This window comes from Takifugu flavidus, chromosome 3 (assembly GCF_003711565.1).
Source record: "Takifugu flavidus isolate HTHZ2018 chromosome 3, ASM371156v2, whole genome shotgun sequence".
In the NCBI taxonomy this organism is placed as follows: domain Eukaryota; kingdom Metazoa; phylum Chordata; class Actinopteri; order Tetraodontiformes; family Tetraodontidae; genus Takifugu; species Takifugu flavidus.
This window is the reverse complement of record NC_079522.1, coordinates 6,069,340-6,095,282: the sequence shown is the minus strand read 5'-3', so window position 1 is coordinate 6,095,282 and position 25,943 is coordinate 6,069,340. Positions and strand designations below refer to the sequence as shown.

Genomic DNA, 25,943 nt, shown 5'->3' with positions numbered 1-25,943 from the left:
TTGACAATTTTCTGCATCTTTGGACTACAACAACACAGTAGATCGAAAACATTTATTTCAAAAATATGCAATACGAAGATAACAGTTACAATAAACAGCAAGCAAAACCTTCAAAAGTTTCACTGTGAATTCATTGAATATCAACAAGTTCAGGCTAAATAGAATATTTGTAATATTTCACAAAATAACATTATTAACACACATATCTGCCATTCACTGGCTTCATCATGAGTGAGACAATCTGTAGATTTGTCAGAAAAGCGTCATGTAAACTTTCTGCTGTCCTTCATTTTATTTGGAAGGGGCGACACCTGCTGGTGAAATTGCACTTTGAGTTACTTTAAATTGGTGGTTTTAATTTCTGTAGACGGGTAGTATTGATAAAAGGGAAACATTTTCATGCCCTTCAAGAGTTTCAAAAGTAGAACAGATACATTAGATCAGTTGTTTCTGAGTTTTATGTCTGTGGAGATGCAACAAACTTGGATTTTCAGGCACCTCATAGTACGGCGAGACCCATCACACCCGCGGAGATAAATAGAGCTGGAAAGAAAAAAAGCACGAAATGAGAAACTTTTAAAAAACAAAAAACAAGAACCATCATAAACATCATGTCTTTTGGTGTACCTTGAATCAGCGTTTGCCGGAATAACATGGCATTGTTGGTGGTGGCATTAGGAGAAGCGGTGGTACTAACAGTCGCAAGGTTCTGGACGGTGGCGGTGGGAGATGACAGGTCAACAGCATTGGTTCTGATAACGGTGTTTGCTGCCCCGAAAGTGCCTGCGCCTGAAAATTAAATTGGAAAAATATGGTCGTTAATCCAATATCTGTGAAAATTCACATGTTCTAATGTCTCTTGTTGGAAATATAAACTTACTGTTGTCATAGGTTCCCGTAATGACGCCAATGGTCCTGCTCGTGGTTCTTGCAGACAAGGCGGGAAGCGTGGCATCAAATACACACTGGATTTTTGTGCCATTCACTTTTCCTCTCACATTGTTTGCACTTACCTGGAGAACAAACACAAAAGCTACTCATGGGTATTGTAATATCACTAATAGTGGGTATTAATAGTAAGAGTCATAACTACTAGTGAAAAAAAGTTGTAATAATCAGTATAAGAGGGGCAATAGTGTGCTTCTTTCCCCGAAAGTCACATTATGCACAGGCAACAGAGTTCAGACATAAAATCTGCTGCAAGTCACTTCAATAGCAGAGTTCCACCCGTAGGGGTCCCTGCTCCATGTAGCGCTGATCCTTAATTTGTGACATAGCGCACCACCATAGGGCGATCATGTGACTTTTATGTCATCCATTTTGTGCAGATTGTGGGCGTGGCTCTTAGCAAAAACGTGCAAATTCAGAACTGTCCATATCTACTTTTGACACAAAATTCTGTCCGTCTTACTTTGCCACTAAGAGATTTATCAAACTAAAAGGATAAAAGCACGTCTCCTACGTTTTGCTTAGTCAGTTGGTTGTTGTTCAAGCTTGCTCCAGTGAACTCTACGTTGCCATTGTTGTTAAAACAAACATAGGTGGTGTCGCTGCCTCCCTGTAAAATATAAGAGTACACAAAAGTAGTTTATGCAGATGATGCCACACTCTACCACAAGATCAATGTGACACTGTGCATTATGTTCATCCGTGAGTGAGGAAGGGAAGCTAACCAGTGTTGTGTCCGAAGATAGTACTGCAGCAATGTAGCCGTCTGTCTCTCCAGCCAGTGCAAACCCAAAGTTTTGCCCACTCTTCCGTCTGGCACTGAAAAAGTTACACGATCCTGAGCCTGGGTCGCAGTTAGCTGGCTCATTAACACACAGGTTTTGGGTTCCACATCCTGAGTTGTTCAGATTTGTCTGAAAAGGAGATGAAAAATGTAAGAGGTCAAACATAATAGTTGTTTTAACATTTTGAGACAATTGACTCCACCCACCTCCAGCGGTGTCACTGTGTTATTAGGTGTCAGTGGTGGAGCAGCCGTCACACTGGTAGAAGCCGTTTGTGCTGGGAGCAGCCGTCACACTGGTAGAAGCCGTTGTGCTGGGAGCAGCCGTCACACTGGTAGAAGCCGTTGTGCTGGGAGCAGCCGTCACACTGGTAGAAGCCGTTGTGCTGGGAGCAGCCGTCACACTGGTAGAAGCCGTTATGCTGGGAGCAGCCGTCACACTGGTAGAAGCCGTTATGCTGGGAGCAGCCGTCACACTGGTAGAAGCCGTTGTGCTGGGAGCAGCCGTCACACTGGTAGAAGCCGTTATGCTGGGAGCAGCCGTCACACTGGTAGAAGCCGTTGTGCTGGGAGCAGCCGTCACACTGGTAGAAGCCGTTGTGCTGGGAGCAGCCGTCACACTGGTAGAAGCCGTTGTGCTGGGAGCAGCCGTCACACTGGTAGAAGCCGTTGTGCTGGGAGCAGCCGTTCAACTGGTAGAAGCCGTTATGCTGGGAGCAGCCGTCACACTGGTAGAAACCGTTGTGCTGGGAGCAGCCGTCACACTGGTAGAAACCGTTGTGCTGGGAGCAGCCGTAACACTGGTAGAAGCCGTTGTGCTGGGAGCAGCCGTCTTAATGGTAGAAGTCATTGTACTGGGAGCAGCCGTTACACTGGTAGAAGCCGTTGTGCTGGGAGCAGCCGTCACACTGGTAGAAGTCGTTGTGCTGGGAGCAGCCGTCACACTGGTAGAAGTCGTTGTGCTGGGAGCAGCCGTCACACTGGTAGAAGTGTTGTGCTGGGAGCAGCCGTCACACTGGTAGAAGCCGTTGTGCTGGGAGCAGCCGTCACACTGGTAGAAGCCGTATGTGTGAGAGCCGCACGTCTCACTGGTAGAAGCCGTTGTGCTGGGAGCAGCCGCCGTCACACTGGTAGAAGCCGTTGTGCTGGGAGCAGCCGTCACACTGGTAGAAGCCGTTGTGCTGGGAGCAGCCGTCTCACTGGTAGAAGCCGTTGTGCTGGGAGCAGCCGTCTCACTGGTAGAAGCCGTTGTGCTGGGAGCAGCCGTCACACTGGTAGAAGCCGTTGTGGTGTCCTGGGTGGTAGCTACAGATACCCAGGCTAGCACCACCAAGGTGACAGTGAAGTACAGTTTGCTGTCCATGCCTACAATTAATGTGACATTTGACGTTATGTCAATCAACACCGACTGTATGCGCTCCTGGTGCTTATTTTTACGTGAAATATTTGCCTACACATTAGACTACACAAAGAAACCAGGTGAAATATTTCATTTTAAAAACTGAACTATTGTTCTACATATATTTGAATAAACAATTAAAATCATTAGCATCATCTAACACCTGCTCAAAAATTATATGTAAGATGACATATATGTGTAAGAAGTAAGACCTGTAGATTTGACAAAGAAGTTTCAAGAAGATTTTTTTAAAACTGTAGCTTTTGGGTTTTTTTACATTTTAAGAGCATAAAAATCATTCATTTCTCGTTGACTGTAATAATAACTGGTTTGAAATGGTATAAAATGATCAATTAAGGAATTAGAAACAAAATTTGTGATATTTTCCTCCAAAAGTGAAATTAAGTTAAATTTCTCCAACCTGTGCAGGAGTTCCTTTCCTTGGTAGCGATAAAAAGGTTTGTTTTATTCTCAGGTGTAGTTCGCAGGTGGAGGTCTTGTTCCAGCAGCTTCTCTTGGCAAAGCCTCAGGTGACTGTGTGACAGCTCTTCCTGCACCACTATTTAAGCTGAGGGGCAGAGAAATGTTGCATTTCCAAAAACTTTCCAGTTTCCCAGGGTGGGGCTTGAGAGCCCGTTTGACGTAAAGAACAAAAAGAATTTTGGCCATGACTAATTCAACAAGCCTCTGCCCATTCCTGAAGGTGTCTAACCGGAGTTTTTTTTTTTTTTAATTAAAATCATGTGAGTTTTGAGTTTACTGGAAATTGAACTAAAACCTCTTCATTGTAGAGCAAAAGTGAAACTCCTTAAGCCCGTTGAGAGACAATAATGACCCTGAAGTAGTTAATTTCCTCCTTTGGACACAAACCTTGAGAGGTCGAATTATTATTTAAGTTAACAAGTCAAAATCACATTTGTAGACTCAATAAAATACTAGTAATAATGTTCTTTATTTCTTTATCCATCCAATATTAGGAAAAACCTATTTCACATTTTTCTTTGCCAAGTTCCCTTGCTTTATTTACTTTTTCGGGGTTTTTTTGTTTTTTTTTAAAGTCTTTTCATACATTGCAGAAAGTACATGTTAGCACAATGGGTTGGAATCGGAAGCCAGTCATGAGTCTGTGGTGTGAATGCCAGAAACTGGTTTGTCAATGCCCGCGCAGGTACTTATGTTTGCATCAATATGGCCTTTGTGTTCTCATGAACATGGAGCCTCCCTAATCAGAACGCAGAAAGAGATGGACAAGTCCACCGTCTGGATAATAACAGAACGTTCGGATCGTCGCAGGCGCTTTTTGAGGGCCTTTTGCATCTCATGATTGTCACAAGTCATTCACGGAGATCCTTTTTGTAAATCCTAAACTCAGGATCTCAACATTTCTTAGATTAAAGTATCAAACATTCACATGTCCACCACTCTCGTTAAACACAACAGAATTTTCAAGGGTAAAAGCAAAAAATCCCAAAATAGAAATACCCAATATCCTAAAACTACTAACTAAAACCTAAAACTTTCTGAGCTGTTTTACGGGTTTGACATATCCAATGTTTTCACAGGACTTGTTATTCCAGGTCATCAAAGTGCAGCATGTAGTTGACTGTAAAAGTTTCCCTGACAAGAGATGACCTGCAGTGTTTTGCATCATCATTACTACCATGACTAATGTTCTGTCTTTATGAATCATGTACGTTTCTAAAATAACCGTGATACCCATGACCACTTTTGTTGTCACAGCCTCTTAGGTGTACAGTAGGTTGAACAATCTGAGTTATGATCAACAGTTTTGTTGGACAAAGTAACTTTTTATCTGGGTTGCTGCTGGAGGTGCTGCTCCCAACTTCTTCCTCCTTCCTGTACAAGAGAATCAATCAATTTTCCGTGACAGTTTGTGTTTGGCTTTTGCCCTGTTCTTAACAGAAGTTTTTAGTTTTAAAAGAATCCCTCTTACGTCAAACAATGATACTTTTCATACTGTGTGTACATCATGCTAACAATGGGGGAAATATATTTGCATATTCCCCACATTTTGTGGCTCCGTATCATCATAACTATGCCCCATCCACAGTGTTCTGTTAGTAGGTTTAATGTGTAGTTGAGCTTTCTTCCATAGCTTTTTGCCAGGCCGCCGTCAGAGAACCCAACAATCCAACCAGCTAACAGCCTAGATCCTAACGATAGCACAGCACAGGGTATCAACCTATGGTGAAAATGCTGTGCATTTTTCAGGAATAAGCAGTTCTTGGTATATCTGTGGACATAACTACTGCAATAGAATGGTTAGCTAGTAGCTGTTCCCTCTCAATGCTACTTTGGGCTTCAGAACAACAGCGTTAAAAAGAACAAAGTTAGAAGTTAGAAGACTCTTTTTCCACATTTGATTGTTTTTGGGAACTGCACCACAAAGCTTTGCTCACCTAAATTCACTGGGTGAGGATTGTTGGTCTGCAGCCATTTTCAGGTCCTTCCAGAAATGTTTGATTGGGGGCAAGTCAAGGAGCTGCCTGGGTAATTCAAGGACAGTCACAGTATTGTCCCTAGTTTTCTCCGCTGTGTGTTTAGGGTCTGTTTGGACGGTAATCCCTCGGGTGTTTGCTCTGGTTGATTCATGAAGTGCACATTGCTCCATTCCCCTGTCCTTCAACCTTGAGCAGTCTGCCTGTCCCAGCCCCTTAAAACTCCCCTACAACATGTTACTTCACCATGAGGATGCTGGTTGGCAGATGATAAACACTTTTCAACACTGCCTGACATGAACATGTTTTCATGTTTCGTTTAATGGGAAGTGGCTTCAGCCTGTCCCATCTTTTTCCAAGACCCTTTCCCCATCTTCCTTAGTTTGGTCACGCAAACTAATATATATATAGATATAGAAATGTTTATGTCTTATCAATTTAGATATATACATGTAGAGATTAGCTATATACCATAGAGACATATGTATATAATTGATATATATAATTGATATATATAAACTAAACCTGCCACATTCCTTCACTAAAGTGAGAGACAGTAGCTATTTACATAGATAATTGTAGATTCCATTCACTCTTAAATTCTTGAGAAGGCAGTGGTGACAGTCAGGAACGTTTCAGTCAGAATTCAGAGATGATCTTTATAGACAAACGGCACTTTTTAAAGTTGCTAATGAACCTCTGGTAGCTTCAGACAGTAGACTTTGTCTTCCACCTTGTTGGGCCGGACCTCTCAGCACTGCCTTGGTGACACCTGGCTACAGTAGCGATCACTTCAGCTTCATGGCTGGAGGCCATCTCAGATATAAATACCTTTAAATTAGCTAAACCATCGTAAAATAATGTGTAAATGCCAGCGTTGTGCAGGTGCATTGAGAGTCAGACCTCACAAGCTTAACTGCCCCTGGCGAGGATTTCAGTCTCAGGATTGAAAATGTGCTGCAGCCTCCTGCCTGAGGCAAGGAGCCTGAACAGGTCTCAGCTGCCGTACTTCTCCGTGATGTCCCGTCAGGTTTTTCAAGAGTCCGAGCTAATTGAAGTTCCGAACCATCTCCACTACTGCGCTGCTGAAGGCAACGAGGGAGGGGTGTGCCTCTTTCTCCTAATGTCCTCAACCACTCCTTTAGTATTCCCTGTCTTGAAATGGCGGTTGTTCTCTGCCTGAGCACAGATCCTCTTCTATGCAGGTAATGAGACCCACTATAGTTTGGATATAGCCCGATGTTTAGCAGGAGTACGCCCCCCCAGGCTCTGGGTTTCTGTGAAGCACTTAGAGACAAACTTGTCTGTAACTTAAGCTGTATTAATAAAGTTCAAATGAAATCAATTTCATCAACTTTAGGAAATGAAAAGCAAAGATTCAGAAGCCTCCTGCACATGATCCATTATTGACACAGTGCTGCGCATTCAAGGCAGGCTGGCAATGATCAATATTAGTCAGCAGATTATTAATTCTCTGGTGTAACAAAAGGGTGAGCCAACCATGCAAGGCTGCAATGGCTGTTCTGAAACTGAGAGGATGTCCGCTCACGGTCATCACAATATGTTAACATGCTGGCATCCTCCGGCTGGCAGCGTTATATTCACACATCGTTTGTGAATAAAACTATTCCCTATTGTTTACTGGAGGAGGTAAAAATCAAACCTGTGCTCCAACAAGGTGCAAACAGTGTCAACATTTGCAGATCGTTGCTGAAAGTGGTCACTTCTGTACTGGGATTTGAATGTATAGCACATTTTTCACCTGAACACCCAGTAAACATGCTGAAATGTGAGATATGATGTTTGTACTGCTTGTTTGCGCTTTTTTGGGAAACGGGAGATGACCGTGCACCTGTTTGAGGGAGTAAAGAAGGTGAGAACAACATGTCCGCCCGACATTTCACAAAGACTCGAATGGCGCTTCACCTGATATTATTGATGTCGTTGAGCCTTTCTGAAATTCCGATCCAGATTTCAACACCGTCCAGGTTGGTTTTCTTGTCATCAACACTTGTTATGGCGACGGCGCCGATTTTGTACTCATCCTGCAGATCTACCCTCCACCAGGGTCCTGATTCAGATTGGGTGAGGGTACAAGTCGACCTCTCAGCTGGATCCCTGTTTCCGTCAACTGCCCTGCCAGCAGCAGCTGCATCCTTCTCAGATGACTGGACAGCAGGACTTTTCAGCGCCACATTTCGGACAACATGTCCTTATTGACATACAGAAATGTGTAATTAGACTGAAAAGGTTAAGGATTTTCCAGAAGAATAGAGAAGAAATTACCTGCCAGCACTCCTGGTAACAGAAAGAGAAAATGCCTAAGTGGGCAAACATAGTAAACAAAAAAGAAAAAGCAATTGTTGCATTAGTATTAACGATTATAATATACATTTCAGATCTTAAAAGAGTGAAATTTCACAAATAAGACTATTAGAAAAAAAGACAAAACCAAAATATTTACAAAAATAAATGCTCACCGCTGAGTATCCAGACGTTAAGTCTCTCACCCATGACTTGGGACTCAAGGAAGAATGAGCACGATTAGTAAAATGAGTTGAGAAGTAAAATTCAAATGGGATGTGCATCAGTTTGACCATCATCTCACGCTATACAGGAGCGAATGTAAATCTGTGTGGATATTTGCATTGAAGGTAATGTCCAGATTGTTAGCCGGGGTTTAAAAACATGAAGAAATTGTCCCTCTGAATAAACTTCTTTTAACATACACTTTGCAAACCGATATTGCTCATTGTTTCCCTTTCAAAGTAAAACACTGACAGTTTGTAGAATGTGTGCAAAGGCAAAGTCTAGTTACAATTCTACCAGCCTCATTTTTGTATAAGTTTCTATAAAAGTTCAGTTTGTGTCATTTTTTGCCATCCATAATGGCTAGCTGAAAATGTTTCACTTTGATGTTGAGATAAATTTATTGTTAGGTTCCTGAATCTGCCAAAGTATGTTTAACTAGGCTTTGACAGCATTAAAGATAGGATAAAATAAAGATAGAAGTATTGGACCCAGAACCAAGTTGCTCTTCGCCTAACTATTGGCTATATACATCTTTTTTTTCTTTGCAGTTCTGTCAGAGCTTTTGGCAAAATACAGCGACATGCAAGCATCTTCTTTACAATTATATGAATAAGTCTTGACAATTTTCTGCATCTTTGGACTACAACAACACAGTAGATCGAAAACATTTATTTCAAAAATATGCAATACGAAGATAACAGTTACAATAAACAGCGAGCAAAACCTTCAAAAGTTTCACTGTGAATTCATTGAATATCAACAAGTTCAGGCTAAATAGAATATTTGTAATATTTCACAAAATAACATTATTAACACACATATCTGCCATTCACTGGCTTCATCATGAGTGAGACAATCTGTAGATTTGTCAGAAAAGCGTCATGTAAACTTTCTGCTGTCCTTCATTTTATTTGGAAGGGGCGACACCTGCTGGTGAAATTGCACTTTGAGTTACTTTAAATTGGTGGTTTTAATTTCTGTAGACCGGTAGTATTGATAAAAGGGAAACATTTTCCTGCCCTTCAAGACTTTCAAAAGTAGAACAGATACATTAGATCAGTTGTTTCTGAGTTTTATGTCTGTGGAGATGCAACAAACTCGGATTTTCAGGCACCTCATAGTACGGCGAGACCCATCACACCCGCGGAGATAAATAGAGCTGGAAAGAAAAAAAGCACGAAATGAGAAACTTTAAAAAAACAAAAAACAAGAACCATCATAAACATCATGTCTTTTGGTGTACCTTGAATCAGCGTTTGCCGGAATAACATGGCATTGTTGGTGGTGGCATTAGGAGAAGCGGTGGTACTAGCAGTCGCAAGGTTCTGGACGGTGGCGTTGGGAGATGACAGGTCAACAGGATCGGTTCTGATAACGGTGTTTGCTGCCCCGAAAGTGCCTGCGCCTGAAAATTAAATTGGAAAAATATGGTTGTTAATCCAATATCTGTGAAAATTCACATGTTCTAATGTCTCTTGTTGGAAATATAAACTTACTGTTGTTGTAGGTTCCAGTAATGACGCCAATGGTCCTGCTCGTGGTTCTTGCAGACAAGGCGGGAAGCGTGGCATCAAATACACACTGGATTTTTCTGCCATTCACTCTTCCTCTCACATTGTTTGCATTTACCTGGAGAACAAACACAAAAGCTACTCATGGGTATTGTAATATCACTAATAGTGGGTATTAATAGTAAGAGTCATAACTACTAGTGAAAAAAAGTTGTAATAATCAGTATAAAGAGGGGCAATAGTGTGCTTCTTTCCCCAAAAGTCACATTATGCACAGGCAACAGAGTTCAGACATAAAATCTGCTGCAAGTCACTTCAATAGCAGAGTTCCACCCGTAGGGGTCCCTGCTCCATGTAGCGCTGATCCTTAATTTGACATAGCGCACCATCAGAGGGCGATCATGTGACTTTTATGTCATCCATTTTGTGCAGAGTGTGGGCGTGGCTCTTGGGCGTGGCAAAAATGTGCAAATTCAGAACTGTCCGTATCTACTTTTGACACAAAATTCTGTACGTCTTACTTTGCCACTAAGAGATTTATCAAACTAAAAGGATAAAAGCACGTCTCCTACGTTTTGCCTAGTCAGTTGGTTGTTGTTCAAGCTTGCTCCAGTGAACTCTACGTTGCCATTGTTGTTAAAACAAACATAGGTGGTGTCGCTGCCTCCCTGTAAAATATAAAAGAGTACACAAAAGAAGTTTATGCAGATGATGCCACACTCTACCACAAGATCAATGTGACACTGTGCATTATGTTCATCCGTGAGTGAGGAAGGGAAGCTAACCAGTGTTGTGTCTGAAGATAGTACAGCGGCAATGTAGCCGTCTGTCTCTCCAGCCAGTGCAAACCCAAAGTTTTGCCCACTCTTCTGCCTGGCACTGAAAAAGTTACACGATCCTGAGCCTGGGTCGCAGTTAGCTGGCTCATTAACACACAGGTTTTGGGTTCCACATCCTGAGTTGTTCAGATTTGTCTGAAAAGGAGATGAAAAATGTAAGAGGTCAAACATAATAGTTGTCCTTTTAACATTTTGAGACAATTGACTCCACCCACCTCCAGCGGTGTCACTGTGTTATTAGGTGTCAGTGGTGGAGCAGCCGTCACACTGGTAGAAGCCGTTGTGTGGGAGCAGCCGTCACACTGGTAGAAGCCGTTGTGTTGGGAGCAGCCGTCACACTGGTAGAAGCCGTTGTGTTGGCTGTAGCCATTGTGTTGGTAGAAGCCGTTGTGTTGGCTGTAGCCATTGTGGTGTTAGAAGCCGTTGTGGTGGCTGTAGCCATTGTGTCGGTAGAAGCCGTTGTGGTGGCTGTAGCCGTTGTGTCGGTAGAAGCCGTTGTGGTGGCTGTAGCCGTTGTGTCGGTAGAGAAGGTTGTGGTGGCTGTAGCCGTTGTGTCGGTAGAAGCCGTTGTGGTGGCTGTAGCCGTTGTGTCGGTAGAAGCCGGTGTGGTGCTGTAGCCGTTGTGTCGGTAGAAGCCGTTGTGCTGGGAGCAGTCGTCACACTGGTAGAAGTCATTGTGCTGGGAGCAGCCGTCACACTGGTAGAAGTAATTGTGCTGGGAGTAGCCGTCACACTGGTAGAAGCCGTTGTGCTGGGAGTAGCCGTCACACTGGTAGAAGTCATTGTGCTGGGATCAGCCGTTGTGGGGCTGTAGCCGTTGTGTCGGTAGAAGCCGTTGTGGTGGCTGTAGCCGTTGTGTCGGTAGAAGCCGTTGTGGTGGCTGTAGCCGTTGTGTCGGTAGAAGCCGTTGTGGTGGCTGTAGCCGTTGTGTCGGTAGAAGCCGTTGTGGTGGCTGTAGCCGTTGTGTCGGTAGAAGCCGTTGTGGTGGCTGTAGCCGTTGTGTCGGTAGAAGCCGTTGTGGTGGCTGTAGCCGTTGTGTCGGTAGAAGCCGTTGTGGTGGCTGTAGCCGTTGTGTCGGTAGAAGCCGTTGTGGTGGCTGTAGCCATTGTGTCGGTAGAAGCCGTTGTGCTGGGAGCAGCCGTCACACTGGTAGAAGTCATTGTGCTGGGAGCAGCCGTCACACTGGTAGAAGTAATTGTGCTGGGAGTAGCCGTCACACTGGTAGAAGCCGTTGTGCTGGGAGTAGCCGTCACACTGGTAGAAGTCATTGTGCTGGGATCAGCCGTTGTGGTGGCTGTAGCCGTTGTGTCGGTAGAAGCCGTTGTGGTGCTGTAGCCGTTGTGTCGGTAGAAGCCGTTGTGGTGGCTGTAGCCGTTGTGTCGGTAGAAGCCGTGTGGGGCTGTAGCCGTGTGTCGGTAGAAGCGTTGTGGTGGCTGTAGCGTTGTGTCGGTAGAAGCCGTTGTGGTGGCTGTAGCCATTGTGTCGGTAGAAGCCGTTGTGCTGGGAGTAGCCGTCACACTGGTAGAAGCCGTTGTGGTTTGAGCCTGGGTGGTAGCTGCAGATACCCAGGCTAGCACCACCAAGGTGACAGTGAAGTACAGTTTGCTGTCCATGCCTACAATTAATGTGACATTTGACGTTATGTCAATCAACACCGACTGTATGCGCTCCTGGTGCTTTTTTACGTGAAATATTTGCCTACACATTAGACTACACAAAGAAACCAGGTGAAATATTTCATTTTAAAAACTGAACTATTGTTCTACATATATTTGAATAAACAATTAAAATCATTAGCATCATCTAACACCTGCTCAAAAATGTCAGATGACATATATGTATAACAAGTAAGACCTGTAGATTTGACAAAGAAGTTTCAAGAAGAATTTTTTTTAAATTGTAGCTTTTTGGTTTTTTTTACATTTTAAGAGCATAAAAATCATTCATTTCTCATTGACTGTGATAATAACTGGTTTGAAATGGTATAAAATGATCAATTAAGGAATTAGAAACAAAATTTGTGATATTTTCCTCCAAAAGTGAAATTAAAGTTAAATTTCTCCAACCTGTGCAGGAGTTCCTTTCCTTGGTAGCGATAAAAAGGTTTGATTTATTCTCAGGTGTAGTTCGCAGGTGGAGGTCTTGTTCCAGCAGCTTCTCTTGGCAAAGCCTCAGGTGACTGTGTGACAGCTCTTCCTGCACCACTATTTAAGCTGAGGGGCAGAGAAATGTTGCATCTCCAAAAACTTTCCAGTTTCCCAGGGTGGAGCTTGAGAGCCCGTTTGACGTCAAGAACAAAAAGAATTTTGGCCATGACTAATTCAACAAGCCTCTGCCCATTCCTGAAGGTGTCTAACCGGAGTTTTTTTTTTTAAAAATTAAAATCATGCTTGAGTTTACTGGAAATTGAACTAAAACCTCTTCATTGTAGAGCAAAAGTGAAACTCCTTTAGCCCGTTGAGAGACAATAATGACCCTGAAATAGTTAATTTCCTCCTTTGGACACAAACCTTGAGAGGTCGAATTATTATTTAAGTTAACAAGTCAAAATCACATTTGTAGACTCAATAAAATACTAGTAATAATGTTCTTTATTTCTTTATTCATCCAATATTTGGAAAAACCTATTTCACATTTTTCTTTGCCAAGTTCCCTTGCTTTATTTACTTTTTCGAGGTATTTTTTTGTTTTTTTTTAAGTCTTTTCATACATTGCAGAAAGTACATGTTAGCACAATGGGTTGGAATTGGAAGCCAGTCATGAGTCTGTGGTGTGAATGCCAGAAACTGGTTTGTCAATGCCCGCGCACGTACTTATGTTTGCATCAATATGGCCTTTGTGTTCTCATGAACATGGAGCCTCCCTAATCAGAACGCAGAAAGAGATGGACAAGTCCACCGTCTGGATAATAACAGAACGTTCGGATCGTCGCAGGCGCTTTTTGAGGGCCTTTTGCATCTCATGATTGTCACAAGTCATTCATGGAGCTCCTTTTTGTAAATCCCAAACTCAGGATCTCAACATTTCTTAGATTAAAATATCAAACATTCACATGTCCACCACTCTCGTTAAACACAACAGAATTTTCAAGGGTAAAAGCAAAAAATCCCAAAATAGAAATACCCAATATCCTAAAACTATATGACTGTAGCAGTCAGTAGGAAATAGCTCAAGTAAAAAGGATACAAGGAAAGACATGCGATGACGGGAAAAGTTTCTGAGCTGTTTTACGGGTTTGACATATCCAATCTTTTCACAGGACTTGTGATTCCAGGTCATCAAAGTGCAGCATGTAGTTGACTGTAAAAGTTTCCCTGACAAGAGATGACCTGCAGTGTTTTGCATCATCATTACTACCATGACTAATGTTCTGTCTTTATGAATCATGTACGTATGTGTTTCTAAAATAACCGTGATACCCATGACCACTTTTGTTGTCACAGCCTCTTAGGTGTACAGTAGGTTGAACAATCTGAGTTATGATCAACAGTTTTGTTGGACAAAGTAACTTTTTATCTGGGTTGCTGCTGAAGGTGCTGCTCCCAACTTCTTCCTCCTTCCTGTACAAGAGAATCAATCAATTTTCCGTGACAGTTTGTGTTTGGCTTTTGCCCTGTTCTTAATGGAAGTTTTTAGTTTTAAAAAAATCCCTCTTACGTCAAACAATGATACTTTTCATACTGTGTGTACATCGTGCTAACAATGGGGGAAATAAATTTGCATATTCCCCACATTTTGTGGCTCAGTATCATTATAACTATGCCCCATCCACAGTGTTCTGTTAGTAGGTTTAATGTGTAGTTGAGCTTTCTTCCATAGCTTTTTGCCAGGCCGCCGTCAGAGAACCCAACAATCCAACCAGCTAACAGCCTAGATCCTAGCGATAGCACAGCACAGGGTATCAACCTATGGTGAAAATGCTGTGCATTTTTCAGGAATAAGCAGTTCTTGGTATATCTGTGGACATAACTGCTGCAATAGAATGGTTAGCTAGTAGCTGTTCCCTCTCAATGCTACTTTGGGCTTCAAAACAACAGCGTTAAAAAGAACTCCTGATCTTTTAATTAAGTTAGAAGACTGATATAGATAGAGATTGCAGTTAGAAACAGTTTAGAGCCCTTCTCTTTTTCCACATTTGATTGTTTTTGGGAATTGCACCACAAGCTTTGCTCACCTAAATTCACTGGGTGAGGATTGTTGGTCTGCAGCCATTTTCAGGTCCTTCCAGAAATGTTTGATTGGGGGCAAGTCAAGGAGCTGCCTGGGTAATTCAAGGACATCCACAGTATTGTCCCTAGTTTTCTCCGCTGTGTGTTTAGGGTCTGTTTGGACGGTAATCCCTCGGGAGTTTGCTCTGGTTGATTCATGAAGTGCACATTGCTCCATTCCCCTGTCCTTCAACCTTGAGCAGTCTGCCTGTCCCAGCCCCTTAAAACACCCCCACAACATGTTACTTCACCATGAGGATACTGGTTGGCAGATGATAAACACTTTTCAACACTGCCTGACATGAACATGTTTTCATGTTTCGTTTAATGGGAAGTGGCTTCAGCCTGTCCCATCTTTTACCAAGACCCTTTCCCCATCTTCCTTAGTTTGGTCACGCAGCCACCTGCTAAGAGTCCTTATTGATCCAAACTTGCATAGCTATTATCAGGTAGACAGGTGTGTGTGTGTGTGTGTGTGTGTGTGTGTGTGTGTGTGTGTGTGTGTGTGTGAGTTTGTCTTTCCAAATCATGTCCAGTGATCTGATGTCCCAGATGCCCCCAAATCAAGGTGTGGAAACATCTCAAGGAAAATGGAAGAGCTAAAATTAAGGGTCATAGTGACGGGTCTGAATACTTTTGCAATATTTTTATAACATATTTTGATAGACACAGTGATGAGGAAACAAAAACAATTGATAAGACACAAATCAGAATTATTCACAGAATAATGTACAAATATAACGTATATCAAAACATATATTTCTATCTATCTATTGATCTATCTATCCACATATTTATATAGCTATATAGATATGTGTCTTTATATAAATATGTGTATACAGATAGATCAGATAGATAAATATGTGTATACAGATAGATAGATAGATAGATAGATAGATAGATAGATAGATAGATAGATAGATAGATAGATAGATAGATAGATAGATAGATATGGGTATGTTGGCCCTTATGTGCCTCAGGGAGCTGAACGCCCCTGCCTTACATAGTTCCGGGTCACCCTTGGGCAAGGTGTAGCACCCGTAATCCCCCCTCACCAGGGTTACGTTGCTGGAATGTCAGGACCATGACGCCCGGACAAACTGACAACCTGCTTGCCATAGAAGATGCCCACAAGACTGCATCTGTACCCTTCAGGAAACCCGACTCCTCTCTTCAGGTTCACTGAGAGAAAGGGACTACACCTTCTTCTGGCAAGGGAAGCCCCCTGGTGAAACCAGGGAATATGGGGTTGGCTTTGCAGTCAAGAACATGTTACTGGGAGCATTAATACCACCCACTGGTGGATCAGAGAGAATCTTAACCCTCTGCCTGAACACCACCAGGGTGTCCTCCTGGTGAGTGTGTACGCGCCAACATTAAGCGCCCCCCAAGAAGTGAAGGACAAATTCTATGACGAGCTGGAGGTGACAGTAAAAAACATCCCCAATCAAGATCATTACCTGCTTGGAGACTTTAATGCAAGAGTTGGTGCTGACCACGACGCTTGGCCTACCTGCCTAGGTTCCCATGGCATTGGCAGAATGAATGAAAACGGGCAGCGTCTCCTTGAGCTGTGCTCATATCACAACCTGTGCATCACCAACTCATATTTTCAGTCTAAACCCCATCACAAAGTCTCCTGGAGGCATCCACGGTCTGGCCACTGTTGGATCTGATCATAACACGGCACTCTGACCTCCGAAATGTCCTCCAAACACGCAGCTTTCACAGTGCAGACTGCGACGCAGATCACTCTTTAGTCTGCTGTAAAATCAAACTGCAGGTAAAAAATTTCCACAGAGCCAGACCAAAAGGACCCCCTCGCGTGGACAGCAGCAAAGCAGCTGACCCAACTAAAGCTGCTGCCTTCCTCAGTGCCCTTGAGGAATCCTTCCCCCGTCTACCCCAGTGCTGCTCTGCCCAGCAGTACTGGGACGGCTTACGGGACACCATCCACAGATCGGCCCTGACGGTCTTTGCTGCGAAGGTCCAATGACTGGTTCGAAGCCAATGCATCTGTATTGACTCCGATCCTGGAACAAAAACGTATTGCCCTCACCAACTACAAATGCACGCCAAACGATAAGACCCTGCATGCCCTCAGATCATCAAGGAAGATACTCAGCAAACCTCACGACGCTGCACCAACAGCTACTGGCTACAGCTTTGCAGCAAAATTCAATCAGCTGCTGACTCTGGTAACACCAAAGGCATGTACGACGGCATTAAAAAGGCGCTTGGACCAACACATCACAAAATTGCCCCACTAAAATCTGCCTTAGGTGAAACCATCACAGACCGCTCTAAACAACTCGACCGCTTAGTGCTCTATGCCAGCGACAATACTGTCTCAGATGCAGCCTTCTGCCATGTTGAGCGACAACCTGTAATGGAAGAGCTTGACATGGAACCAACAATGGAGGAGCTAAGCAAAGCTATAGACAGCCTAACCTGCGGTAAAGCACCAGGCAGCGATGGCATCACAGCTGAAGTCCTCAAGTGTGGTAAGCCTGCTCTTCTCGACAAACTGCACAAGCTCCTCTGCCAGTGCTGGCGTGAAGGCGCTGTCCCACATGACATGAGGGACTCCACCATCATTACCCTGTATAAGAACAAGGGAGACAGGAGCGACTGTAACAACTACCGAGGCATCTCTCTTCTCAGCACTACCGGCAAACTCTTTGCCAGAGTTGTGCTGAATAGACTCCAGGTTCTCGCTGAGAAGATCTACCCAGAATCACAGGCTTGGTTCAGAGTAGGAAGGTCCCCCACCAATATGATCTTCTGTTTGAGACAGCTGCAGGAGAAGTGCAGAGAAAGCCACTCTACATGGCCTTACAAAAGCCTTCGACCTTGTGAGTAGGAGCGGTCTCTTCCAGCTGCTCGAAAGGATAGGCTGCCTCCCTCAACTTCTCCGCATCCTACAGTCATTTCACACCGACATGCATGGCACCATCCAGTTTGATGGATCCACTTCGGACCCCTTCAAAATCTGCTGCGGTGTCAAGCAGGGATGCGTGCTGGCGCCCACCCTGTTCGGGACATTCTTTTCCCTGCTTCTGCGCCAAGCTTTCGGTACAGCTACTGAGGGAGTCTACCTTCACACAAGGACAGATGGCAACCTTTTCACCCTTGCCCGTCTGAAAGCCAAAACAAAGGTCAGGCCGCTCGTCATCAGGGACATGCTGTTTGCCGACGATGCAGCAGTGGTAGCACACTCCCAAGAGCACCTGCAAACCCTCATGGACCATTTCTCCCAAGCCTGCCAGGACTTTAGCCTGGTCATCAGCCCGAACAAAACCAAGATGATGGGACAGGGCACTGAAAATCCTCCGTCCATCACTATCAACAACTGCACATTGGAAGCCGTAAACACCTTCACCTACCTCGGGTCCACCATCACTGATAATCTGTCCCTTGATGTTGAGCTCAGTAGACGCATTGGAAAAGCTGCCTCAACTTTCAGGAAGCTGACAGAGAGGGTATGGGACAATGGAAAGCTCACGACACATACAAAGGTGCAGGTGTACAGAGCCTGTGTCATTAGTACACTCCTCTATGGTAGTGAAACCTGGACCCTATATTCCCACCAAGAACGGAGGCTAAACAGTTTTTACCTTCGCTGCCTTAGGCGTATACTGGGCGTCACCTGGAAAGACATGGTCACCCACACGGCAATCTTAGAGAGAGCACAGCTTCCAAGCATGTACTCCCTACTGAGGCAAAGATGTCTACGTTGGCTGGACCATGTCTGCCAGATGGATGATGGTCATATTCCAAAGGACATCCTGTTTGCCGAACTGTCGTCTGGTAAGAGACAGAAAGGACGCCCCCAGTTACGCTATAAGGACGTCTGCAAGCAAGACCTCAAGAGCTTCAACATCAGCCTTGACATCTGGGAAGTCACTGCCCAGGACCGCCTCAAGTGGCAGAAGGCACTCCACACTGGGCTGCTCAATTATGAAAACACCACGAAACAAAGAGGATAAAGAGAAAGCAACAACAGGTCTCCTCCTCACCGTTTCCATCCTTGGGTGTGGCCCACACTTGCGACATCTGCGGCCGTGTCTGCCCCTCACGCATTGGCCTTCTCAGCCACAGAAGACGCTGTGTTAAAACCTAACTCCCAGGCACAAGAAATCTATGGTCTTCCGAGACTGCAACGCCGATGAAGATAGATAGATAGATAGATAGATAGATAGATAGATAGATAGATAGATAGATAGATAGATAGATAGATAGATAGATAGATAGATAGATAGATAGATAGATAGATCTAGATATAGAAATGTTTATGTCTTATCAATTTAGATAGATACATGTAGAGATTAGCTATATACCATAGCATATATATAAACTAAACCTGCCACATTCCTTCACTAAAGTGAGAGACAGTAGCTACTTAGATAGATAATTGTTGTAGATTCCATTCACTCTTAAATTCTTGAGAAGGCAGTGGTGACAGTCAGGAATGTTTCAGTCAGAATTCAGAGATGATCTTTATCGACAAACGACACTTTTTAAAGTTGCTAATGAACCTCTGGTAGCTTCAGACAGTAGACTTTGTCTTCCACCTTGTTGGGCCGGACCTCTCAGCACTGCCTTGGTGACACCTGACTACAGTAGCGATCACTTCAGCTTCATGGCTGGAGGCCATCTCAGATATAAATACCTTTAAATTAGCTAAACCATCCTAAAACTGTCAATGAGAGACAAAAAAAGGCATTGTTACAGCACATAGCAATGTGTAAATGCCAGCGTTGTGCAGGTGCATTGAGAGTCAGACCTCACAAGCTTAACTGCCCCTGGCGAGGTTTTCAGTCTCAGGACTGAAAATGTGCTGCAGCTCCTGCCTGAGGCAAGGAGCCTGAACAGGTCTCAGCTGCCGTACTTCTCCGTGATGTCCCGTCAGGTTTTTCAAGAGTCCGAGCTTATTGAAGTTCCGAACCATCTCCACTACTGCGCTGCTGAAGGCAACGAGGGAGGGGTGTGCCTCTTTCTCCTAATGTCCTCAACCACTCCTTTAGTATTCCCTGTCTTGAAATGGCGGTTGTTCTCTGCCTGAGCACAGATCCTCTTCTATGCAGGTAATGAGACCCACTATAGTTTGGATATAGCCCGATGTTTAGCAGGAGTACCCCCCACCCCAGGCTCTGGGTTTCTGTGAAGCACTTAGAGACAAACTTGTCTGTAACTTAAGCTGTATTAATAAAGTTCAAATGAAATCAATTTCATCAACTTTAGGAAATGAAAAGCAAAGATTCAGAAGCCTCCTGCACATGATCCATTATTGACACAGTGCTGCGCATTCAAGGCAGGCTGGCAACGATCAATATTAGTCAGCAGACTATTAATTCTCTGGTGTAACAAAAGGGTGAGCCAACCATGCAAGGCTGCAATGGCTGCTCTGAAACTGAGAGGATGTCCGCTCACGGTCATCACAATATGTTAACATGCTGGCGTCCTCCGGCTGGCAGCGTTATGTTCACACATCGTTTGTGAATAAAACTATTCCCTATTGTTTACTGGAGGAGGTAAAAATCAAACCTCTGCTCCAACAAGGTGCAAACAGTGTCAACATTTACAGATCGTTGCTGAAAGTGGTCACTTCTGTACTGGGATTTGAATGTATAGCACATTTTTCACCTGAACACCCAGTAAACATGCTGAAATGTGAGATATGATGTTTGTACTGCTTGTTTGCGCTTTTTTGGGAAACGGGAGATGACCGTGCACCTGTTTGAGGGAGTAAAGAAGGTGAGAACAACATGTCCGCCCGACATTTCACAAAGACTCGAATGGCGCTTCACCTGATATTATTGATGTCGTTGAGCCTTTCTGAAATTCCGATCCAGATTTCAACACCGTCCAGGTTGGTTTTCTTGTCATCAACACTTGTTATGGCGACGGCGCCGATTTTGTACTCATCCTGCAGATCTACCCTCCACCAGGGTCCTGATTCAGATTGGGTGAGGGTACAAGTCGACCTCTCAGCTGGATCCCTGTTTCCGTCAACTGCCCTGCCAGCAGCAGCAGCATCCTTCTCAGATGACTGGACAGCAGGACTTTTCAGCGCCACATTTCGGACAACATGTCCTTATTGACATACAGAAATGTGTAATTAGACTGAAAAGGTTAAGAATTTTCCAGAAGAATAGAGAAGAAATTACCTGCCAGCACTCCTGGTAACAGAAAGAAGAAAATGCCTAAGTGGGCAAATATATTAAACAAACAAGAAAAAACAATTGTTGCATCAGTATTAATTTATTAAGTTATTATTATTAATTATAATATACATTTCAGATCTTAAAAGAGTGAAATTTCACAAATAAGACTATTAGAAAAAAAGACAAAACCAAAATATTTACAAAAATAAATGCTCACCGCTGAGTATCCAGACGTTAAGTCTCTCACCCATGACTTGGGACTCAAGGAAGAATGAGCACGATTAGTAAAATGAGTTGAGAAGTAAAATTCAAATGGGATGTGCATCAGTTTGACCATCATCTCACGCTATACAGGAGCGAATGTAAATCTGTGTGGATATTTGCATTGAAGGTAATGTCCAGATTGTTAGCCGGGGTTTAAAAACATGAAGAAATTGTCCCTCTGAATAAACTTCTTTTAACATACACTTTGCAAACCGATATTGCTCATTGTTTCCCTTTCAAAGTAAAACACTGACAGTTTGTAGAATGTGTGCAAAGGCAAAGTCTAGTTACAATTCTACCAGCCTCATTTTTGTATAAGTTTCTATAAAAGTTCAATTTGTGTCATTTTTTTGCCATCCATAATGGCTAGCTGAAAATGTTTCACTTTGATGTTGAGATAAATTTATTGTTAGGTTCCTGAATCTGCCAAAGTATGTTTAACTAGGCTTTGACAGCATTAAAGATAGGATAAAATAAAGATAGAAGTATTGGACCCAGAACCAAGTTGCTCTTCGCCTAACTATTGGCTATACTGTACATCTTTTTTTTCTTTGCAGTTCTGTCAGAGCTTTTGGCAAAATACAGCGACATGCAAGCATCTTATTTACAATTATATGAATAAGTCTTGACAATTTTCTGCATCTTTGGACTGCAACAACACAGTAGATCGAAAACATTTATTTCAAAAATATGCAATACGAAGATAACAGTTACAATAAACAGCGAACAAAACCTTCAAAAGTTTCACTGTGAATTCATTGAATATCAACAAGTTCAGGCTAAATAGAATATTTGTAATATTTCACAAAATAACATTATTAACACACATATCTGCCATTCACTGGCTTCATCATGAGTGAGACAATCTGTAGATTTGTCAGAAAAGCATCACGTAAACTTTCTGCTGTCCTTCATTTTATTTGGAAGGGGCGACACCTGCTGGTGAAATTGCACTTTGAGTTACTTTAAATTGGTGGTTTTAATTTCTGTAGACCGGTAGTTGATAAAAGGGAAATTTTCCTGCCCTTCAAGACTTTCAAAAGTAAAACAGATACATTAGATCAGTTGTTTCTGAGTTTTATGTCTGTGGAGATGCAACAAACTCGGATTTTCAGGCACCTCATAGTAGGGCGAGACCCATCACACCCGCGGAGATAAACAGAGCTGGAAAGAAAAAAGCACGAAATGAGAAACTTTTAAAAAACAAAAAACAAGAACCATCATAAACATCATGTCTTTTGGTGTACCTTGAATCAGCGTTTGCCGGAATAACACGGCATTGTTGGTGGTGTTGCCATTGGTGGTGGCATTAGGAGAAGCGGTGGTATTAGCAGTCGCAAGGTTCGGGACGTTGGCGGGAGATGACAGGTCAACAGGATCGGTTCTGATAACGGTGGTTGGCTGCCCGAAAGTGCCTGTGCCTGAAAATTAAATTGGAAAAATATGGTTGTTAATCCAATATCTGTGAAAATTCACATGTTCTAATGTCTCTTGTTGGAAATATAAACTTACTGTTGTCATAGGTTCCAGTAATGACGCCAATGGTCCTGCTCGTGGTTCTTGCAGACAAGGCGGGAAGCGTGGCATCAAATACACACTGGATTTTTCTGCCATTCACTCTTCCTCTCACATTGTTTGCATTTACCTGGAGAACAAACACAAAAGCTACTCATGGGTATTGTAATATCACTAATAGTGGGTATTAATAGTAAGAGTCATAACTACTAGTGAAAAAAAGTTGTAATAATCAGTATAAAGAGGGACAATAGTGTGCTTCTTTCCCGAAAGTCACATTATGCACAGGCAACAGAGTTCAGACATAAAATCTGCTGCAAGTCACTTCAATAGCAGAGTTCCACCCGTAGGGGTCCCTGCTCCATGTAGCGCTGATCCTTAATTTGTGACATAGCGCACCACAATAGGGCGATCATGTGACTTTTATGTCATTTATTTTGTGCAGATTGTGGGCGTGGCTCTTAGCAAAAACGTGCAAATTCAGAACTGTCCATATCTACTTTTGACACAAAATTCTGTACATCTTACTTTGCCACTAAGAGATTTATCAAACTAAAAGGATAAAAGCACGTCTCCTACGTTTTGCTTAGTCAGTTGGTTGTTGTTCAAGCTTGCTCCAGTGAACTTTACGTTGCCATTGTTGTTAAAACAAACATAGGTGGTGTCGCTGCCTCCCTGTAAAATATAAAAGAGTACACAAAAGTAGTTTATGCAGATGATGCCACACTCTACCACAAGATCAATGTGACACTGTGCATTATGTTCATCCGTGAGTGAGGAAGGGAAGCTAACCAGTATTGGGTCCGAAGATAGTACTGCAGCAATGTAGCCGTCTGTCTCTCCAGCCAGTGCAAACTCAAAGTTTTGCCCACTCTTCTGCCTGGCACTGAAAAAGCTACACGATCCTGAGCCTGGGTCGCAGTTAGTTGGCTCATTAACACACAGTTTTTGGGTTCCACATCCTGAGTTGTTCAGATTTGTCTGAAAAGGAGATGAAAAATGTAAGAGGTCAAACATAATAGTTGTCCTTTTAACATTTTGAGACAATTGACTCCACCCACCTCCAGCGGTGTCACTGTGTTATTAGGTGTCAGTGGTGGAGCAGTCGTCACACTGGTAGAAGCCATTGTGGGGAGCAGCCGTCACACTGGTAGAAGCCGTTGTGTTGGGAGCAGCCGTCATGTGGTAGAAACCGTTGTGTTGGGAGCAGCCGTCATGTTGGTAGAAGCGTTGGTACTAGCAGTCGCAAGGTTCGGGACGCTGGCGTTGGGAGATGACAGGTCAACAGCAGGTTCGGTTCTGATAACGGTGTTTGCTGGCCCCGAAAGTGCCTGCGCCTGAAAATTAAATTGGAAAAATATGGTTGTTAATCCAATATCTGTGAAAATTCACATGTTCTAATGTCTCTTGTTGGAAATATAAACTTACTGTTGTTGTAGGTTCCAGTAATGACGCCAATGGTCCTGCTCGTGGTTCTTGCAGACAAGCGGGAAGCGTGGCATCAAATACACACTGGATTTTTCTGCCATTCACTTTTCCTCTCACATTGTTTGCACTTACCTGGAGAACAAACACAAAAGCTACTCATGGGTATTGTAATATCACTAATAGTGGGTATTAATAGTAAGAGTCATAACTACTAGTGAAAAAAAGTTGTAATAATCAGTATAAAGAGGGACAATAGTGTGCTTCTTTCCCCTGAAAGTCACATTATGCATAGGCAACAGAGTTCAGACATAAAATCTGCTGCAAGTCACTTCAATAGCAGAGTTCCACCCGTAGGGGTCCCTGCTGCAGTAGCAGCTCTCTTACATGTCACCACCCACCATGCGATGTATGTGATCCTTAATTTGTGTGCATAGGGCGATCATGTGACTTTTGTCATCCATTTTGTGCAGATGTGGGGTGGCTCTTAGCAAAAACGTGCAAATTCAGAACTGTCCATATCTACTTTTGACACAAAATTCTGTCCGTCTTACTTTGCCACTAAGAGATTTATCAAACTAAAAGGATAAAAGCACGTCTCCTACGTTTTGCTTAGTCAGTTGGTTGTTGTTCAAGCTTGCTCCAGTGAACTTTACGCTGCCATTTTTGTTAAAACAAACATAGGTGGTGTCGTTGCCTCCCTGTAAAATATAAAAGATTACACAAAAGTAGTTTATGCAGATGATGCCACACTCTACCACAAGATCAATGTGACACTGTGCATTATGTTCATCCGTGAGTGAGGAAGGGAAGCTAACCAGTGTTGTGTCGGAAGATAGTACTGCAGCAATGTAGCCGTCTGTCTCTCCAGCCAGTGCAAACTCAAAGTTTTGCCCACTCTTCTGCCTGGCACTGAAAAAGCTACACGATCCTGAGCCTGGGTCGCAGTTAGCTGGCTCATTAACACACAGTTTTTGGGTTCCACATCCTGAGTTGTTCAGATTTGTCTGAAAAGGAGATGAAAAATGTAAGAGGTCAAACATAATAGTTGTCCTTTTAACATTTTGAGACAATTGACTCCACCCACCTCCAGCGGTGTCACTGTGTTATTAGGTGTCAGTGGTGGAGCAGTCGTCATGTTGGTAGAAGCCGTTGAGTTGGTTTCAGCCTGGGTGGTAGCTACAGATACCCAGGCTAGCACCACCAAGGTGACAGTGAAGTACAGTTTGCTGTCCATGCCTACAGTGAATGTGACATTATGTCAATCAACACCGACTGTATGCGCTCCTGGTGCTTATTTTTACGTGAAATATTTGCCTACAGATTAGACTAATGCTCTGTAAACACAAGCTAATCTATAACATTACTCAAGCAGCACACACATCACAAAGAAACCAGGTGAAATATTTCATTTTAAAAACTATTGTTCTACATATATTTGAATAAACAATTAAAATCATTAGCATCATCTAACACCTGCTCAAAAATTATATGTAAGATGACATATATGTGTAAGAAGTAAGACCTGTAGATTTGACAAAGAAGTTTCAAGAAGATTTTTTTAAAACTGTAGCTTTTGGGTTTTTTTACATTTTAAGAGCATAAAAATCATTCATTTCTCATTGACTGTGATAATAACTGGTTTGAAATGGTATAAAATGATCAATTAAGGAATTAGAAACAAAATTTGTGATATTTTCCTCCAAAAGTGAAATTAAAGTTAAATTTCTCCAACCTGTGCAGGAGTTCCTTTCCTTGGTACCGATAAAAAGGTTTGTTTTATTCTCAGGTGTAGTTCGCAGGTGGAGGTCTTGTTCCAGCAGCTTCTCTTGGCAAAGCCTCAGGTGACTGTGTGACAGCTCTTCCTGCACCATATTTAAGCTGAGGGGCAG

The 25,943-nt window shown here is 43.1% G+C and overlaps 1 protein-coding gene and 2 long non-coding RNA genes across 6 annotated transcripts; all 3 read right to left on the bottom strand.

The window, feature by feature from the left end:
• Positions 1–38: 38 nt before the first annotated feature.
• si:cabz01007794.1 (mucin-19) lies at positions 39–25,943 on the bottom strand. 4 transcript variants are annotated; one of them, XM_057028314.1, is made up of 21 exons: positions 25,787–25,940; positions 25,172–25,290; positions 23,766–23,790; positions 23,688–23,731; positions 23,419–23,607; positions 23,206–23,301; positions 22,624–22,756; positions 22,432–22,532; positions 11,601–11,611; positions 10,688–10,757; positions 10,419–10,607; positions 10,206–10,301; positions 9,619–9,751; positions 9,424–9,527; positions 2,044–2,057; positions 1,940–2,006; positions 1,674–1,862; positions 1,463–1,558; positions 881–1,013; positions 628–789; positions 39–543 (listed from the first exon to the last, which is right to left on the bottom strand). In XM_057028314.1, exons 1-21 carry the CDS (start codon positions 25,923–25,925, stop codon positions 500–502), a joined length of 2,154 nt encoding a protein of 717 aa, XP_056884294.1. In that variant the 5' UTR covers positions 25,926–25,940; the 3' UTR covers positions 39–499. The 4 variants fall into 4 exon arrangements, with proteins under 4 accessions (XP_056884294.1, XP_056884295.1, XP_056884297.1 ...); XM_057028315.1 differs by lacking the exons at positions 22,624–22,756; positions 23,206–23,301; positions 23,419–23,607; positions 23,688–23,731; positions 23,766–23,790 and adding exons at positions 23,869–23,963; positions 24,055–24,186; positions 24,657–24,752; positions 24,870–25,058 and having other exon boundaries at positions 22,432–22,450; positions 25,139–25,290; positions 25,787–25,943; XM_057028317.1 differs by lacking the exons at positions 11,601–11,611; positions 22,624–22,756; positions 23,206–23,301; ... (1 more) ...; positions 23,688–23,731; positions 23,766–23,790 and adding exons at positions 11,152–11,162; positions 23,869–23,963; positions 24,055–24,186; positions 24,657–24,752; positions 24,870–25,058 and having other exon boundaries at positions 22,432–22,450; positions 25,139–25,290; positions 25,787–25,943.
• On the bottom strand, positions 3,007–3,864 carry LOC130523276 (uncharacterized). The gene is made up of 2 exons (XR_008949850.1): positions 3,553–3,864; positions 3,007–3,097 (listed from the first exon to the last, which is right to left on the bottom strand). It is a non-coding gene; the product is annotated as an uncharacterized LOC130523276 (long non-coding RNA).
• On the bottom strand, positions 11,995–12,820 carry LOC130523273 (uncharacterized). Its single transcript, XR_008949839.1, has 2 exons — positions 12,539–12,820; positions 11,995–12,087 (listed from the first exon to the last, which is right to left on the bottom strand). It is a non-coding gene; the product is annotated as an uncharacterized LOC130523273 (long non-coding RNA).

What these genes read in the sequence shown, in the direction of transcription:
- si:cabz01007794.1 (XM_057028314.1), bottom strand. Translation starts at nt 25,925, where the DNA reads ATGGTGCAGGAAGAGCTGTCACACAGTCACCTGAGGCTTTGCCAAGAG. An exon ending in TACTGGAACCTATGACAACA is followed by an intron (nt 22,533 to 22,623) that starts GTAAGTTTATAT and finishes TTTAATTTTCAG; the next exon opens with GCACAGGCACTTTCGGGCAG. An exon ending in ACACAGTGACACCGCTGGAG is followed by an intron (nt 1,863 to 1,939) that starts GTGGGTGGAGTC and finishes TCTCCTTTTCAG; the next exon opens with ACAAATCTGAACAACTCAGG.